Source organism: Metarhizium robertsii (assembly GCF_000187425.2).
Source record: "Metarhizium robertsii ARSEF 23 chromosome Unknown MAA_Scf_3, whole genome shotgun sequence".
Lineage (NCBI taxonomy): Eukaryota > Fungi > Ascomycota > Sordariomycetes > Hypocreales > Clavicipitaceae > Metarhizium > Metarhizium robertsii.
In genome coordinates, this window is record NW_011942171.1 from 2506036 (window position 1) to 2523235 (window position 17200).

The 17200-nt window shown below is 49.6% G+C and overlaps 4 protein-coding genes across 4 annotated transcripts; all 4 read right to left on the bottom strand.

Moving 5' to 3' along the window:
- Positions 1-2323: 2323 nt before the first annotated feature.
- Positions 2324-3292, bottom strand: MAA_03655 (Transcription regulator HTH, Myb-type, DNA-binding protein; the record flags this gene model as incomplete). Its single annotated transcript, XM_007821653.1, has 1 exon — positions 2324-3292. One exon carries the CDS (start codon positions 3290-3292, stop codon positions 2324-2326), a length of 969 nt encoding a protein of 322 aa, XP_007819844.1.
- Positions 3293-6320: 3028 nt separating this feature from the next.
- On the bottom strand, positions 6321-11216 carry MAA_03654 (UDP-N-acetylglucosaminyltransferase; the record flags this gene model as incomplete). Its single annotated transcript, XM_007821652.2, has 5 exons — positions 6321-6956; positions 7029-7638; positions 7718-9640; positions 9700-9721; positions 9791-11216. 5 exons carry the CDS (start codon positions 11214-11216, stop codon positions 6321-6323), a joined length of 4617 nt encoding a protein of 1538 aa, XP_007819843.2.
- A 1813-nt stretch (positions 11217-13029) lies between these two features.
- On the bottom strand, positions 13030-13793 carry MAA_03653 (uncharacterized protein; the record flags this gene model as incomplete). The annotated part of the gene is made up of 5 exons (XM_007821651.1): positions 13030-13061; positions 13129-13453; positions 13515-13635; positions 13694-13727; positions 13790-13793. 5 exons carry the CDS (start codon positions 13791-13793, stop codon positions 13030-13032), a joined length of 516 nt encoding a protein of 171 aa, XP_007819842.1.
- A 654-nt stretch (positions 13794-14447) lies between these two features.
- Positions 14448-17166, bottom strand: MAA_03652 (sec23 protein; the record flags this gene model as incomplete). The annotated part of the gene is made up of 7 exons (XM_007821650.2): positions 14448-14472; positions 14534-14733; positions 14787-15881; positions 15941-16417; positions 16477-16771; positions 16889-17019; positions 17074-17166. 7 exons carry the CDS (start codon positions 17164-17166, stop codon positions 14448-14450), a joined length of 2316 nt encoding a protein of 771 aa, XP_007819841.2.
- Between the last annotated feature and the right edge of the window lie 34 nt (positions 17167-17200).

Below are 17200 nucleotides of genomic sequence, written 5' to 3' on the forward strand. Positions count from 1 at the left end.
GTGGGGGCGGTGCATACCAACCAACAGCCTTCCTTCCATCAAGTCCAAGCATGTATGGAGCACCTATTGGCAATGTTCGTTCAATGTTGGCTGTGTCAAGGAACTTAGAGGTACTTAAGTACCTAGGTAGGCACTTACCGATGTACATATATACAGTATGGAAGGAAGCCTGACAATTTTCCCCTACATCTTCTGGTACCATCTTGTTTTTGCGCACCAGACCGTTGAAAATGACGGAGTCGCCGAACAGCCAGCACAAAAGCCCAACTCCATGGCCAACTCGCTCGTGGTCAACCGAAAATTTGCGCAAGTCTCTGCCACCATACTGATGATCAAGAAGCCCGCCTTTCCAGAACATTGCCGCCTCATTGCTGCAATTTGCCAACCCATAGACCTGGTACATACAAACGCCAGTCGTGACGCCATTCCAAGGTTCCACAGGATCCCATGAGATCCCTAGCTAGTACTTGCATAGTTCACTGTCGAGAACCATTGCCATCTCCCCGTACCAATCACATCAGCATGAGCGGACCTCACTGGTTGCCTTTGGAAGGGACCAAGAGCATCAAGCTCGGAGAGAAAAGACAAAGGGGCGATCGGAGTGACTCCGACAGTTTGTGATTGGGTGATTCACAAGACAGGCTTCCCTGTTCTCTCTTCCTATTTTAATATAGATTGCCAACGGTCGGACCAAACAATGTGGAGTACTCCGTACTCTACCAGCACTTGGGAGATTGAAGAGCTGGGGAAGGGGGGTTCAGGTCTCCGCTGCATCCAGGATGAAGGCCGACGGGCACCCATCGAGATACTACATACATCTGGGACAGACATCCCTGCTCTTCAACGTTTTTTGTCTGCATGTTTTGGGCCGTATTGTACATACTATTGCCCTAGCAGCTAAGTAACAAAAAATTAATCACTTCACTAGACCTTTCTTCAAGGCGAACTAGAGACAATCACCATCTATACCCAAGAGGTACATACCTGCTATGTACCTACCTACCTACTTAAGTAGGAAGGTAGGTACGTAGTATGTAGGTGCCCATGTATGTGGCCCTCAGGCTTTGACTGGTCGGCTTTCTCCCTCCGACATTTGAAGGCTCTCACCTCAATCTCCAAATTGATCGTCGCTGAGAAATGTCAATGGTCTGGTGTGTGAGTCAATCAGCTACCCGCATCTCCATCTCCAGTGCTAGCACATCTCACGCGGGAACTATTACCAAACCCCATTTAGAACTTCAAATTGGTCCTATTACTACTAGTATTCTCCGTCTCATCAGGGTCATGTCGATCTCGACTTCTGCATTTATGGATCCGCCAATTCCAAATCTTTCGCACGCATCATCGTAGTACTACACGCCACTCGATTTCTTCAACACCTTGCTATACAACACGTAGCCAAGTGCAAGTAGTGAACTGGGCGTCAAGAGCTGCAATGTTCATCGTAGTTTTATACTCCTGCTAGCAGCTACGTGCTATCAACGCGAGCATTGACTCGGAAGTATGGGCAACCAATGCTTTGTTCTTAGAGGCTTAGGTTAATATTCTTACCCTGGGGCACACCTTTCTGCTGAGAATATGAACTGGCCGTGGCTTTTTGTGTCTGGCCTGGTCAGCCGCTTGCTCCTTGGCCGGAACAATCCAAGAGACAGATAAGGAATGCGGCTGTCAGCAATTTGACTTGTACGAGTCGAGAGCCCAGACTGCACATCAGATCACAAAGCAGTTCCGCTCTACAGACACAATGCATCTTTGCTCTCTCACACGAGTACGGGACGGCCGCTGAAAACAAGACATATTAATTGACACTAACACAAAAATCCTCTCTTTTGCCCCTTTCCCTAAAACAACTCCAGATACGCCAGAGCAGCCTCAAGCCAAGTCTTCTCGTGACACATACATGAATTCGCCCAACTGTAGTAGAGTGCTAGACCAAGTTCTGCCAAAACGGTCGGGGGTATAGATTGGCAGAATGTTTAACAAATGACCGCAGGCCTCGGTCGTCACACGACAGCGAAATAGACAGCAAAGATACGAGGGGGAAACGCTTAAGCAAGTGAGGTTAGACTGGTATGTTGACAATGAGCCAGGCGCCTGGCTAAGTTGTGAACTTGAGAAGCAACGTCGCTTCAAGATGAGAGCTTGTAGCGAGCGCGTGGGTTATCCATAGTCTCCCTAAGGCAGCAACCTTGAAGGCGGACGAATGTCTAGCATGTACCGTGCATCTCGTCACTGTGCCAGGGCCCGTGAACTGCAAGTGGCACTTCGAGCCACGGCGGGAAACAGTGTTGGCAACGACTACTAACAACACACAGAAACTCTACTACGCCAATAGTGACGCAAGTCTCATTTTATAACCCGTGTCGTTGCTAGCTTCCTCGGCACTTGAGTCTGAAGCCCCCAAATGTCGGGGAGGAAGCTGTGGTTCTCGCTGCGATTGCTCATGTCGCAGGTCTTTCCCTTCCTCCTCCTTCTGCAATGTCGGTAAAGCAGGTGTTGTCATGAGTTCGGATGGACTAGACAATGGAGGCAGGCGGACGAAGTCCCTGCCAAACCTCCCTTCATCAAGCCTGCCCATTGGACTAATACGAGGCAGCTGAGACTCTGCCGGAACGGGTTCTGGCCATCCGCGCAATGGAGGGAGCTCAACCTGTGGTATTTGAGAATAAAGTGAGCGTGGTCGATCAGCTGGGGACGTCGTGTAATGGGCGCTTGAATCCAAATCCGATGGCTCAGAAGAGCATGGTGATGGAAGAGGGCCATCCACCAAAGACCCAATTCGACTCCTGGAGCCAGACATAGGTGACCTTAGATTGTTGGGAAATGGCGCGGGGAGTATCGGGCTCATGATTGAAAGTGGCGCTCGTTGCATGCCATGATCAAATGATGGCAACGGCGAGGACGAAGTCGACGATGGTGATTGAGTTTCGGATGTTGGATTTGAAGCACGGCGTCGGCGTTCGGAGCGCTTCTTTCGATTTTGGCTTCCATTCCACCAGTTTTTGACCGCGTTGTCACTTCGTCCGTCAAGGCGGCGGGCAATCTCAGCCCATCGTTTTCCAACAGTTTCTACCAAATACTCGATCTTGGCGCCTTCCTCGGGTGTAATAGGGTCATGATTTAAAGATGGTTTAAGATTCTGGTGATAGCGTTCTCGGCATTGCTTTGGAGTACGGGATCCAAGAACTTGAGCGATGCGAACCCAGTTCAAAGGGCCTCGATTTCCAATCAGGCTCAGAAGGAAACGGTCCTCGGTGTTGGACCAAGGACCTCTCCGTTGACGAGGTTCCATGGTTGAAATCCAGGCAATCGTCTGCGATGGTGAAAGATAGAAAGCGGGAAGCGTTAGTGACCGCTATGCTCAACTGCCCTGGGTAGGTTGTTGACAGCTTCGAACTGATGACAAGTTTGCCGAAACTCGCTTAATTTATAGGATTTCTTGTCACGGTGGCTGAAATCATTAAGAAAAATAAAGTTGCGCCGAAGTATCAAGCTATTTTCATTGTGTCGATGGGAGAGTTCGGGCGGAGAGGGGGTTCGCGACTAGAAGAAAGTAAATATGCAAGCGAATGCGTCAATGATGGGGAGGCCCGATGAGGCTCGGTGTACTTGTGTTAGCACCGCTGTCAGACGCACCACTTGACATTGACTGGACAAAATCTTAGCGGAGAGGGTGTGGACGCGGGGCGTGACTTTAAGAGAGTCAACATTGTAGTACGGACAGGGGCGGCAGGCCAATTGGTAACCAAAGAGATGTGACTAATAGGCCAGCCAGATAGTGCAGAGTCCCAAAGTAGCGACGGAAGGCAGCCCATGGTTGAAATCTGGTGACGGTTACACTCCCGTGTAGCACAGGGGAGCATGGAGGAGCGTGAACTCCCGTCCCACGCATTGGGCGTGCTGGGTGAACGGGGGGGTGTACGTCGGAGGGCTGGAGAATAGAACACAATGATCTGCAGCCGGGATGGCGCTTGCTTGGCCAGATCCACCATCCCCTGGTCTACTTACCTCATTTGGTCATGTATTCCGTACCTGCCACCAGAACGTAGACCCTTGCCAATCAGGAGCCTTTTGCCCACTCAGCTCACCCGCCGAGTCCAGTGCCAGGCTTCGTTCAGGCTGGCACCATCTCCATGTCAATGCTCCGAACAGTCTCTAGTCAGTCGGTTGGGATTCTGTTGCCAACTTTGAAATTCTACTAGCGAATCATACCAACTGCCTACTATCTACCGTAAGCCCTTGGAGCTAAATCCCGCGCGGCTTATACTTCTGGTCAGGGCAAAACAGGACAGAAAGGATTTTACCTCTTTGGCTTGAGATTTGTAGACTGTCATGTTAGAGCCCATAGGCAGGTGACTCTTGCCGAGAATGAAATCACTGGCATGCGAGGATAGGGGGCATGATGTCGTGAAGCCTACTAGGCACCTCGGTAGGTAGGTCAGATGTGCCTGGTTGCCTTCTAGAGTTTGCTAGAGTAACAAAGGGGCATGCGGGCAGGCAATAAACTTTACGTCAATCGTGACAAGTGCAAAAGATAAAGGTTAATTCTGGGTTGTTGAAGAGACCTAACGCACACAGTGGACAGCCTCCCCTATACACGCCTTTGCAATTAAGTTCCTTCTAACAACAAGTGCGGTTGGTTCTAACATCTTGAATGGCGCGATTGCGTTGAGAGATCATGAGACAGGTTAGCGGAACCACAACAACTGCCATCGTTGCCAAGATGGAACTGATCAGATCCAAGAGGTGGTATCCAGGCGTAGTGACGTTGGATAATCCACTGCATTGTTCTCATTCACGGTTTTGACAAGCATCATCTATCCGTCTTTTGACAGGTCGACCAGTCACATCGAGTGCCTATCATCGGTCAGGTGCGGAGTCTACCTACTCACCTAGGGCACTAGGGAGAAGGTGCGAAAGTAAGAGCATTGAACGTCAACTGGTGTGTACAATATCTACCTACTTAGGTAGGTAGGTATTAAACATTCAATGTTGATATTTACGTGCTCCGGATGGTGCAGGGTTGATTTCATGCCCACTGGACCAAGCCGCCCGTGGCTTGACAGGACTGGCGGAACGGTCCTTGCCAGCTGCCCTGCGAAGCTATTGACCTGACCAATACTTGAACCATATCAAGCCAAGGAGTCAATACGGCCGGCCGCTCAAATGACTTCAGAGGCACGTAGAGGCAGAATTGAATCCCAGTCGCAGAGAGCCTGCAAAACTCTGCTTACTTACATGCCATGCCTACCTGCTACCTACTAGTTACCTACTTAGGGTGGGTAGGCAAAAGACTAAATATCAAGTCGCGTCGTATCCGTCGTCTACGAATAGTTACACATCAGTCAATGTGAAACCCTTTGCTAGAAATGTCACAACCCTGGGTTTCTGCCTCCGACACTTGGGAATGTCTGGCTGCCTGGCAACTGGGTATGATTGGGAAGAGAATTACCCTACTCCTCAAAGTTTTGCCAAGCGCCCACCGCTCACCGAATAAACGATGAAGAATCCAAGCGGCTTAAAGGAGCATCTTCAGTATCAGCATATACGCGTCATGGATGACCAAAAAGCGCAAACATCACATAGTTTTAGGTTTGCATCAACGCTGAACGTCGGACGGTGTGGTTGGGTCTGATACTTTTGCCTAACCGGCCATAGTATTATGACTGATGCTGCCCTGGTGGTCATGCAACATTGCACCTGGCATCCGGTGGTTCGAGAATGACCAGAGGCTTGTCTTGGCACCAGGCTGTCAGAGTTTCAAGCCATGTAGACATGTTGCTGAGTAGATGTCGAGCGCCTGGCGATCATGTTCTAAACCCATAGTGCCGACCACCTGCTAACCTCTCTTTTTACTCTCGTACACAGCACCCAATCATACGCGGGTCATGGCATAAACTTCGCCTAGCGAGGACCATGCGGAACAATGGCACTGTCATTGACATACTTGCCCTTGACTAAAAAAAAGTCAAATAGATTGTGACGGGCACGAGACCACGTCAATCCCTCGCTAATTAGTGGCATGTAGGTGGCCGGAGACGACGCCGGTTTGACCAGCCCAGAGAAGCATGCGCTACATTGTTGAGGAACGGCAAAGCACGCTCTAGATTTCACTACAAATGGTTTTAGAGTATTGATTCATGCTTAAATATCGACTAGCAAGTAAGGTCATATGCCAGACGAGATGGTGCGATAAATTGCTGGGTGAGTATGCGATTACGAGTCAAGGTTACAAATATGCCGCTAATCAAGGTCATGTTCATCATCATCTATCGTCGTTATCTTCATCATAACCTCACCCACAGGGCAGCCGAGCTCTGTCAGAGGTAAATGTCACCACCAGCACCATCAACCCACCTTTTCCATGCCTCCTCGTATGCTGTCTCTAGGTCTTCCACCCATCTTCGGGTATTAAATAGGCCACAGTGCCATTTGCTATCCCACAAAAGCTTCCGTATGTCCGCCAGACGGCCACTGCTTTGTCCGTAGCCGCCACTAGTCATTGTGTATTCAAGGCTATTCGCCAAATCAGCCGCTCGCTGCTCATATCCTGCCTCAGTGTCTGTAATCAGTTCCTCGGCTGCTTGTTGGCCTTCCAAAGATCGAGGAAGCGCACCACGTAAAATAGACGCAGCCATCCGTGAGCACATTTTGTAAGGATATCGGGGAAGAGTAAGTAGTGGGGTGCTGGACCACAGGACATCTGCAGCTGTGGTGTGGGCATTGCATTCCGGGGTATCCAGAAACATATCGCAAACAGTGGCCCGCGAAATGTGTTGACTTTTTGGGGCCACATCTGTGAAAATGATCCGATCTGCTACTTCAGGTCCGGCCCACGCTTTAGCTGTAGCCCGGAGGTTGCTCTCACCGGGTTCAGGAAACCGAAGAAGCCATAAAACCGCTCGTGGGACCCGAGCCAGAATGCGTAGCCAAGCCCGAAAAATGGTCGGGTCAATCTTTCCGCATCTCGTTAGATTGACGGCTCGGGAAAATGGCAAAGTCAAAGAGGAAGGCGTTTTTTTACTTACCTTGTAGAGCTGATTGAAGTTGCCGAGTATGATAGCATCGTTCCCCAGCCTGGGAAACAACTCCTTTCTCATCTTCCACCTCCGCCTTTCCACCTCAGCCCACTCAGTTTCTTTCTCGTCAATTGCGCATGACTGTGCATGATCGCAGCAGAAGAAAGTGTCCCGGCAAAAGATAACATTTTCCGAATACACCCAGTCACCTGTGGTGTCTTCATTGTTATCACAGAACACATCTTCGATTGACACATTATCTCTCCAAGGGCGAAGAGTGGTTGACGGGACCGCGGTTGTGTCAGCTAGTATATAGTCGCACCACTCAGCACCTAATGTGCCAGCAAATCCCATAAACGACATTTGAATAGGTGCCGGCCTGGCTGCAAAGATTTCATTCCTTGCACCCCTGGTGTAGCCGTTCAGATTCACCAGTATGTGAATATTGTCCCTTGTAATCTGTTCAACCAATTTATCTGGTGGCCAGTTGCTGACATCTCTAAACACCGGTGCCTCGTTCTCAATCTGCTGGCGATGGACAGACCCATCACTTGGTGTGGTGGCATAGCAAATAGCCTGGACTCGATCCGGGTTGTGAAACCCGAAGGCGGATTGCATCCTCCAACTAAGTTAGGCAAGAGTCTAATATAGCTCCAAAAGCAGAGAGGTTGAACAAAAAAACAGGCAGTGTGACTTACAAATGAGCCAACGGATGGTTATTGAAATCTGAGGATATATAACCCACATTCAAATGTGGGTTCGGAGGGGAAGGAGGAGGGTACATTGTGGAAGGTATCCAGGGTGATCGAAGTGTCGAGCTCGATATACGAAGAGCATTTCGTTGAGCAATTGCTCTTATGTGTCTAGCTGTTAAGGGACACGTGAAGGTATGAAATGGAAGCACTGTAGGTGCTGATGGAACACTAAGATTTTGCGGCAGTTTCGGTCTGTCGTATGACAATTTGTTAGTTTGGCCACATAGATATCGATCCCTGTAACTTTTCCTCAGTAACACTCGTGTGGCACGCTCTATCAGTCGCAAAAGCCGAGATCCTTCCCATGGCTGATCAGCCCATCGGCGAAGGGCTTCCTCTAGTCGAAACGATGGGTCTTTGCAAAGATGTTGCAGTTGCTTTGCTAAATCACATATAGCGGATTCCCGCAACATCCCTTGGCCCCAGTGAGATGCATCCTTGAGTTGTTGGCTCACGATATCGACGACGCGCCTAGTGAGACCGCTGCTGCACCCACTAGTTTGAGCGTCAACGAGCATTCCCTCACTATTGACATGCCACCGGTCGTACTTCCCAGATTCTAGAAACACACCGCCACGGCCACGCCAGTTGCACACGGAATTAAGGGCCGTAAAAAGCCCGCAAACAGCCTCCGCGAACCCAGGATTCGCGTTTACTGCGCGTCGATAGTAGTGAATGGCATCGTTTATCCGGCCCTTGTCTTTGACAGCATTGGCAAGATTCGTGAGAGCAATGTCAAACGTCCCGTCACAGGATACTGCGCGTTCGTACATTCCTATTGCGAAGTCCAGTTGGCCAACATCCTTCAGCAAGCTGCCAAGATTTGTATAAAGATGAACATGGTTCGGATCGAGTTTAAGGCCATAATTATAATACGCAAGTGCTAGGGCAAGGCCACTTCCAGGGGCAATACCAGGTATACTAGTTTGCGGCATTGTTCTGCCAGCTGTGTTTGAGGATGCGGCAATGCCTTGTTGAACTCCAGCGAGAAGAATGCCAACATTATTGGCTGTAGATGGACTCTCTTGAAGCGACAAAGAAAGATAGTATAGAGCAAGTATATCGCCGACTTGCGATGAGCCACGAAAGAGGCCAAAATCCACTTTGCCACTAGACATGGCGTCTTGCAAGATTTTAGCCAGCGATAGCAATGAGTTGCTTGTCGTTTGCACAGCAGCACGCTTAGATGGCCCGTTTCGGAGAAATTGGAGACCAGGTAGTTCACCGGTGCCACCAAAAACAAGATGGGCGGTATGCCGGGCTTTTTCTGGAGACAACATCAACGGCTGCAGAGATTGTGACTTTTTGCTAGAAGCATTTTGGCATGTTCTTGGTGAGAGCGCGACTTGGATACGACGAATAAGTTCCTGGATCCCTGTAACTTGTCGTCCAAGGCTGATCAAAACAGCTTCCTGGAAGGCTTCCGACGCACGCTCAGTGTCCTTTTGGCTATAGAGCAATGTTCCTTTTGCATGAACTAGGGCCAGCATTCTGCCGTTATCTATACCAGACAGCAAGTAACCACTGGATCCGAATCCAGGGGTATTGCTACTGCCGCCCCCGTTCAGAAATTGAGACTGGGAGCCTGGTACAACTAGTTCATTTCCACTTCCTAGGATAGGCAGTGGCGCCTTTGATTGGGTAGAGTTCGTACTGGCGATAACGGGGCCTAAAGCTTTCTGGACATATGCTATAACTTCGATAGCTTCCCCGCTCCGGTTTTTGTACAAGTACCCTACTAGATGTTCCGTTGCATCTAAATAGCTTGGTTCTAGCTTTACCGCCCGAAGCCAGTTCTGCTCAGCTTCATCCTGGCGGCCAAGACAGTACAGAGCTGCACCAAGATGTGTAGTGGCCTCAACTTGACTACGAGACAACTTGATTAGTGGTTGAGGCAATAATTCCTCATGATGAGGTATACTCACCCGGAATCCAGCTTAATTATTGCTGAGAACCATTTTAACGCGTCATCATACCTCTCTAGGCAGTATAGAAGGCAACCTCCGACAAGCATACCTTCGATCCATTGCCACTTGGTTTGTTCGCAGAGATTATTAAGAATGTCTAGAGATGTCAGAGCATTGGATACCGGTAATGGATGGACTGCGGTTGTTATGTTGCTAAATGAAGGTGCTGAGATACTCGGGTTTGCCGAGACAAATTTTTGTTCCAAAGAGTATACGTTGTTACCATTAGGGATTGGTTGGCTATAGGGAGCGTGCCTGTGTAAGGACCGGCCGCTATCCAGAGTACATCGTCCACCATGCTCGGCCGAGCCTTGACTCATACTATTAGCAGATGTCGCGTTGGGGCCCGCGAGATTGACGCTTTTGACCATTCTAAGGCTCTGTAGCTTCGGTGGTTTGGGATACGCCGGGAGTTTGCAGGAACTGAAGGAGCCAGGGCTACTTCTCGTTGGGCTCGTTTTGCCACTGGCTTGCAAATATGAAAGCAGTTCCACATAGCTTTGATATGATTGCTGTAAGGCTTTGTCCCGAAGATGTGACTCTCCGATCGAAGTCACCCTTTGGCCATCAGTCCTTGAGCGAGGACTTTGGTATGTTTGAAACCCCCACCGTGGACTGTGTCCAGAATATCTTGTCCCTCTATCTAGCCCTTGATACTTGCCGTATAATTGTGAGTGCTGGGATACGACGCTGCCATGTTGACCATATCCGGTATGGTTTATATCTGGTGCCGTGTATGGAATACCAAGGCCCGGGTTTTTGTCATAGTTGCTATGGTCCCATGGCGAAGATCCCGGCTGCCAGCCCATATGACCAAATAGCAATGAACCACTGGTTGGAGCTGGAGGCGGGCAGAAGGCACGGAGGTTGTGCTCATTCGCTCGAATGACTGGCTGGTAAAGATCTGAAGGCTGACCCATGGCTTGGACATTGCTGGTATTCAGCAAGCGTGAACCACTGTTCAGAACCGTCGAAAGGTCAAACCCATTGGGTGTTGCGTCACTGTAGGCCCAGGCACCAGGCTGAAGGTTTGCTGGGGGGTGAGAGCCGTGACTATAGCTGCTACCGAGCACATTGAATTGGATGTGCGGCGGTTGTATAGATCCCAGCAAAGGGTCCGGTGGAAAGTAGGATGTTAAGCCAGCTGACATGGGGAGTATCATCTGTTTCAATGGTGGTGGTCCCGGGAATGGCTGAATCGGCGAACCATCGTATCCCGCCTCGACCGTTCCGCCCGGCGTCTTTCTGCGAAGGTTGTGCTCGGTCGTAAATGAACCGAGATGAGCAGTTGGCATGGCAGCCTGTTGCGACGACTGCGATATCCTGATCGGAAAAGAACGTCTATGGTTTGGTACAAATCGGCGGGCGTGGCCATCGTTGTGTCCGTTGGCTTCTTGTCCAGGTATGTTGGATAAGCTGTTGAAAGCTTGTGGTCCTGGCACGGTACCAGGATGCATCGGCGGTGCAGGAAGCATATCCGAAAGAAACTGGGGCGTCTGAATCATACAAAGTCAACGAAAAATGAACGACGGCTGGCAAGTCAGCATTCGATCATGACTTGCCGCTCAACGCATGGCTGATGATGTGTAGTAGTTGAGACGCATTTGGGGCTGCTAACGGCGTCTTCCCCGTGGATGACGCTGGAGCTCTGCGGCTGCCCAAGGGTGTCCAACGTGCTGTCCTGAGAATAGACCTATGATGCTGTCTCGGGATGCGAGAGTGCGATTAGAAGTGAGGCGCCGTGTGTCACCGTTGTCGGTGATGATGTGGGTTTCTGTGCTGGAGAGGAGGAAGGGAGGGGATAGGGTCAGGAAGCGATGTGCTGACATGCCAAGCACAACAGCGTTGAGTTGACGTTGGTCCAAGGGAAAGGTGTTGCTTTTGGTGGCTTGTGCTGTGGCGCGGTGGAGGTGACCGCCTCTAAGAAGGCAAGCTTGCGACGACTACATAGCCGACTTCTAGAATGTGTGACAACAGTTCCCCCAGCAGGGGAAACATTGCATACTTTAGTAAACGGGACTACAACCCAGCCCAGCTGCAGAAGTATTAAATTCAGAGAGATCCATCCTCCTGTGGTCCGCATGCGCTCGCACAGTATCGAATCAATCTCTTACCCTACACTCACCAAGGTGATTAGGCCTATCAATCAATCCTGTCGTCCAATAGTAACCACTTCCTGCACCGACTTCAGAGCAAGCTCGCATCGCATGTCCTACCGGTGACTGGTGACTGTGTAACAGGAGGGCCGAGAACTCGAGTCGGAGAGGCAGCCAGCTCACCGGAGGCTGCGGATAATGTTGCGGTGACTGTGTTCTGGAAATACGGTGACACGAGCAAAGACAAGAAACTCATGGTTTAACAGACCAAGCATACGGCAAGTCATGCCTTGGCACTTGTACGTTTTCCCGTAGGATTGCTGCCAAGCGGTTTTTGTCGCCAATGCCACTGACTAGTGCCATGAAAACAAGTCGTGTCCCCATAACCAGCAAGCAAGTGACACATGATAGACCATGAATTGAGGTGGGTAAATACCATTTCCTCACACTGTAAACAATAGTGTTGGTATGATATGATATCTACCTACCTAGGTAGGTATGGATATACTAGCAGAAGTAGGTACCCTATATACGAGACATGGAAAATAAGGACAGAACATTCAAGGCCCAGTCTTTGCACTTAATATGCAGGACCAACACAATTCCCATCACTGCACGATGCTCTGCCCGACAATGAGTGGTATGGTCTAAAAGCGACCACAAGATGAAATGCCTGAAGTGGAGGACAACGGATTTGAACAGCCCACAAGTTATATATTGTATCGACAAAGAGCATCACAGACGGTAAGATACCGCCAGAGGAGACTAACGCCCATTCTTACAATATTCAACATGGACTTATTATGGATGCATTGATTCGCCGGAGGTTGGGTAACAAGCCCTGAGTTAGGTTTGGAGATATGTTGGCCAGATAAATGGACCACTACACTCAGCGGGCCAAAATAAGCCAGAGTGTCGCGGTGAGTAAGGGGCCACAATGAGATTTATTCTTCCTCGAGCAAAAATTGAAATAGACCACCGTGGAGTCTGGTCAATCTCAGAGTGTAGCCGAGGATTTATGTTCGCTTTCTTACATCACACTATGAGTCACTGCAAGGGGACGTTTCGAAACTGAACCACGTTGTCATACAGGTGACTACTACGCCGCTCATGATGTGCCATTATCACTACCCATGAAGTTCATTGCCAACATAGCTTGCTCTGATGAGTGTTTTGTGTTTTCGACGGATCTCTACTCTTCGGGGACTAGATTGAACTTGTCAGCTATCTCATACCAGCGAGTTCGAACACCACGAGACAAAGAGCTCAGAAAGATGATGGTAAGACATACTGTCAATATCGCCACTGTCGATAGCCTCGATGATAACCTTAGGAGCCTTGCCATCAACCTGGCAACCAACGCTGTAGGCGGTTCCTAAGATCTCCTTGACTGTACCCTTGAGCTCCTTGGCGAAAGACTTGTATCGCATAGTTCGGGCAATTTCAATGATTTCATCGAGGCTGACCGACTTATTATGCTTGATGTTCTTCTCCTTCTTTCTATCGCGAGGAGGTTCCTTCAGAGCCCTAATGATTAGGGATGAAGCGGTAGGAACGACAGACACGGCAGCCTGACGGTTCTGAATGGTAAGCTTGACAGTCACGCGCAAGCCTTTCTAGCATTGGGGTTAGTAATCTGCCTGGGTTGATGCGTTATAACGTAGGAAGGGAGGTTACCCAATCTCCGGTGGCCTTAGCGATGTCTTCTCCGACTTTCTTTGGAGACAAACCCAGAGGACCAATCTTGGGAGCCAAAGCAGATGAAGCACCCACCTCGCCGCCAGTGGCACGGAGGTGGCTAGGTTAAGCATGTCAGTCTACGTTTTCTTTGAAATATTGCCGTAAGAACCACGAACATGATCTTGATCTCGTTGGGGTCGAATTTGGGAGCTGTTGAACTTGAAAGTTAGCACCTGCAGCGAAATGATATGACCTTATCAATTGAGACTTACGCATATTGACTGATCAGAATTGGCAGAGGCTCGTGGTTTGCGTGCCGTGTGTGTTAAGTGATGGAAGAAAAACAAAAAATGTCACAAGAGGCCGGTGAAACTTATGTGTGCCCCACTGGTCTGCCCTAACTGCACCTCGCGAAGCGGGTAATTCACTAACACCTCAGGCAGTAAGGGCTTTGCTTGCTGCATTACCTAATATGGGGCGTGACACAAGTAGCTGGCAGTGCATGTTGTTACGTGCTCCGTACTTACATAATCACATGACGAGCCACTAAGCGAGTCCCCGGGCAATACTACCTAGGTACTTAAGTACGCTAGGTACTTAGTAGGTATAAGGTGTATTTCAGTGACTAACCTTAGAATCTTTATTCAAGACGTTAGACTTTTAAAACTCGTGATAATTTAGGACCTGTCTTGTGATAACTGTACTGTCACCAGAACCAGGGGCCGCGCGCGTAGCTAGCTTGTGGTATCCATGTGCCCTTGTGAATCTACCACCGCTAACTTCACTCTGAAATTACATGTAATTACTTAGGTACGTACATACGTACGTATATTAGCTAGCTTATTGCCCCAAAAGACATCATCATTCTATCCCTGCTAGCTGCAGCAAACAGACGCGAGCCAAAATGTCGCATTGCCAATACATGCTATGTTAACTGGTACCACTAACCGCAAGCCTATTAAGAGAGGTTAGCTCTCGCCTGACCGTACAAGGATATTGGGGCTCCGATCACTTACTTCATAAGGTGATCCATAAACGTCTGCAAGGATACATCGTCAGTGAAGATAGTTTGAGCCGAAGAGGTCCCGCCGCCCCCATACGGACCCGTTGTGTGAGTTGTCGAAGGGTTCAACTTGGACAACAGGAATCGCGCCTGAGAACCACCCGCATCGCACACAACGAACCGAGGCAATGGAAACCGATCAGTGATCAGGTCCTGAGACTAAGTTAGCATCATCTAATTAATGTTTTTTTCCCTATATAACTTACCCTGGCATCTTCCTTTGGTTGCTCTAACAGTGCAGCAAAGTTTTCGTAGCCTTCTTGATCTTGGTAGCCCGCTTTTCGCCACTCCGCGATGGTCTCTCCATGAAAGATGAGGATATGGAAAAATGTGTCTAAAAGCAGGATATGCGTCGGCTGGATTGAGGCAGAGTCAAGTAAAACAGGCTGTCCACCTTCCTGGTCAAAAGTATATGAGTCCAGTGTCGGCTGGATCATGATGAGAGAGTTGCCCACATCTTCGTGGTTCAAGACATGTCGGTCAAACGCAGTCTCATCCGGGGAATTGTTGAAGACTTGCAAGAACTGGCTCCTTCGGAGGTGAAACATAAACTGTGGATACAGAGTGAAGTTCTTCTCCAGTCTAAAAGACGAAGGGTCATCCTTCCGATAATCAGCAAACCTCGAACAAAGCCGAATGAGCATTCTGTCTACCCATCGGAGCACGTCTGGCCCATCATCAACTTCTGACTTAAAGACCGCAATTCGAGACATGAGTACGGCAGCGGCTTCTTGGTCAAATGACTGAGCAATTGCGGGATCTCCAGCAGGGCCGCTTAAGTTCCGTGCAACAGTGGTGACACGAAGATGAAACTGTCCAGAAGAATGCTGGTAGTAAGTTAAGAATTGCATCATGCCTTTCTGTGGGGCTTGTTGGTGAGTCGCTGGGCCTTGGCTTGCAACTTCAAAATATATGCCGTAGCTCGCCTGTGGATCGATCCCGCACATCTTCCACGAACATGTGTTGCCAATGCCACATTCCGTTTCACCGACCGACACGGACTTCTTGTTTAGTGACACAGCATGCCCAATCAGGCCAGTAACTTTCAACTCCTTCGTAGTAAGCACTTCCAGGACTGCATTGAAGCCCATCAAAAGATTGTCATCCCCGTCCTTTTCGAAGATACGAACAAATGATTGCTTGAACATCGATGATGTGAAACTGTCCGTGAGAATCATATGGCCGCCTGTAGAGTTGCACAGGCCCTTCATTTCTAGAAGGCCAACCTGGTCGAGACAGCCTGCAAATATGTCAATAATGTGGCCATTGTGGGCCGTACGCTTCGCCAGGTTATCGTAAAACTACATCGAAAGAGTATGGTTAGTAAAATATCCGCTGGGCAATAATCTCGTGAGCCTACCTTCAAGGCCTTCTTGTAGTATTTCACATTATCACGATCAATATCGTGATGTGACCTGATGGGTTCGCGAAGCTCAGGCCCTACCACCATTCCGGGCCCCTCGGTTGCAGGTCCACCAGCAAACAACATTATGCGGCCGCCGGCATTTTGGAATGAAGATTCCATTAGGCCTATGGCAACGCTCAAGGCCACACCTGTGCATCTAAGACTTCGCCGGTCATTGGCAGTAGGCCAAGGGTCTTTCTGGAGGGATTCCAGAGCCTTGGTGAGCGAGAATTCAGCCTGCTGAACTGGGAGAAGGAACCTCGAGGCAGGGCCCATTGGCGCAGGGCGTCCAGGCTGGGCGTGACTACCAGGACGAATCCCAGAAGAGGACAGTCCCAACATTTCCTGAACCTGCTTTGCACTGTAATCCTTACTACCTCGGAAAACATAAGACTTAGCGCAGCCTTCATATCCAATTTCATGTACCTGAGCCTAGATTCTTGTCATCAGCCATGAGTTGACACACACACTTGTGTTTCATTGTACCATACCATGGTGCCAAACGTGATGAGGCCAACAAGGGCATTTTCAGGCAAAAGGCTCAAGCTCATGACAAGAGACTCCTTCAGTGAGGTTAAGCCATCTTCTTCCTGGCAAAGGTCGACCACGTATAGAAAAATGGGCGGAGCGGGAGCTGGCCGCGACAAGCGATACTCAATGGTGGTATTGGCTGGGTGCAATTCCGGCGGAATTGCGTTGGCGGTGATGTCTTTATAATGCGGAGGCAACTGGTTTCTCGAGAGGCAGAAGGGACATATCCAAACTCTGGCCCGGACATCAACTTGGCTACCGAAAGGGTTAGAGGCTTTCGAGTACAACTTGGCTGAGGGATGTCGGTCCTCCGTCATATGACTCTGGTTTGTGACATTGTGGCACGGAGAGACAAGCGGATGGAGAACGCACCAGAAAGGGTTCAGAACAGAGCGGCAAGGTTGCTTGCAAGTCACTGGCTCAAATTGGAGCAGAGGCGTGTCGGGCTTCTCTTTCAAAGGCGTGTAGAGAGCTCCAATGGGAACCACGAGCCTCGAAGCTTCCTACAACTGCATTAGCAGTGCAAAATGGCATCATGGGAATATTTCGCCACTAACCATACGCGAGCTGGGGAAAACGTTCCAACTTAAGCGCACACCATCACGCTCTTCCACCTCGCTCCATTGCTCTTTGAGCGCCTCGTAGTCCATCTTAATCCTTGAATCGAGTGGGCAAAGTTTCGGG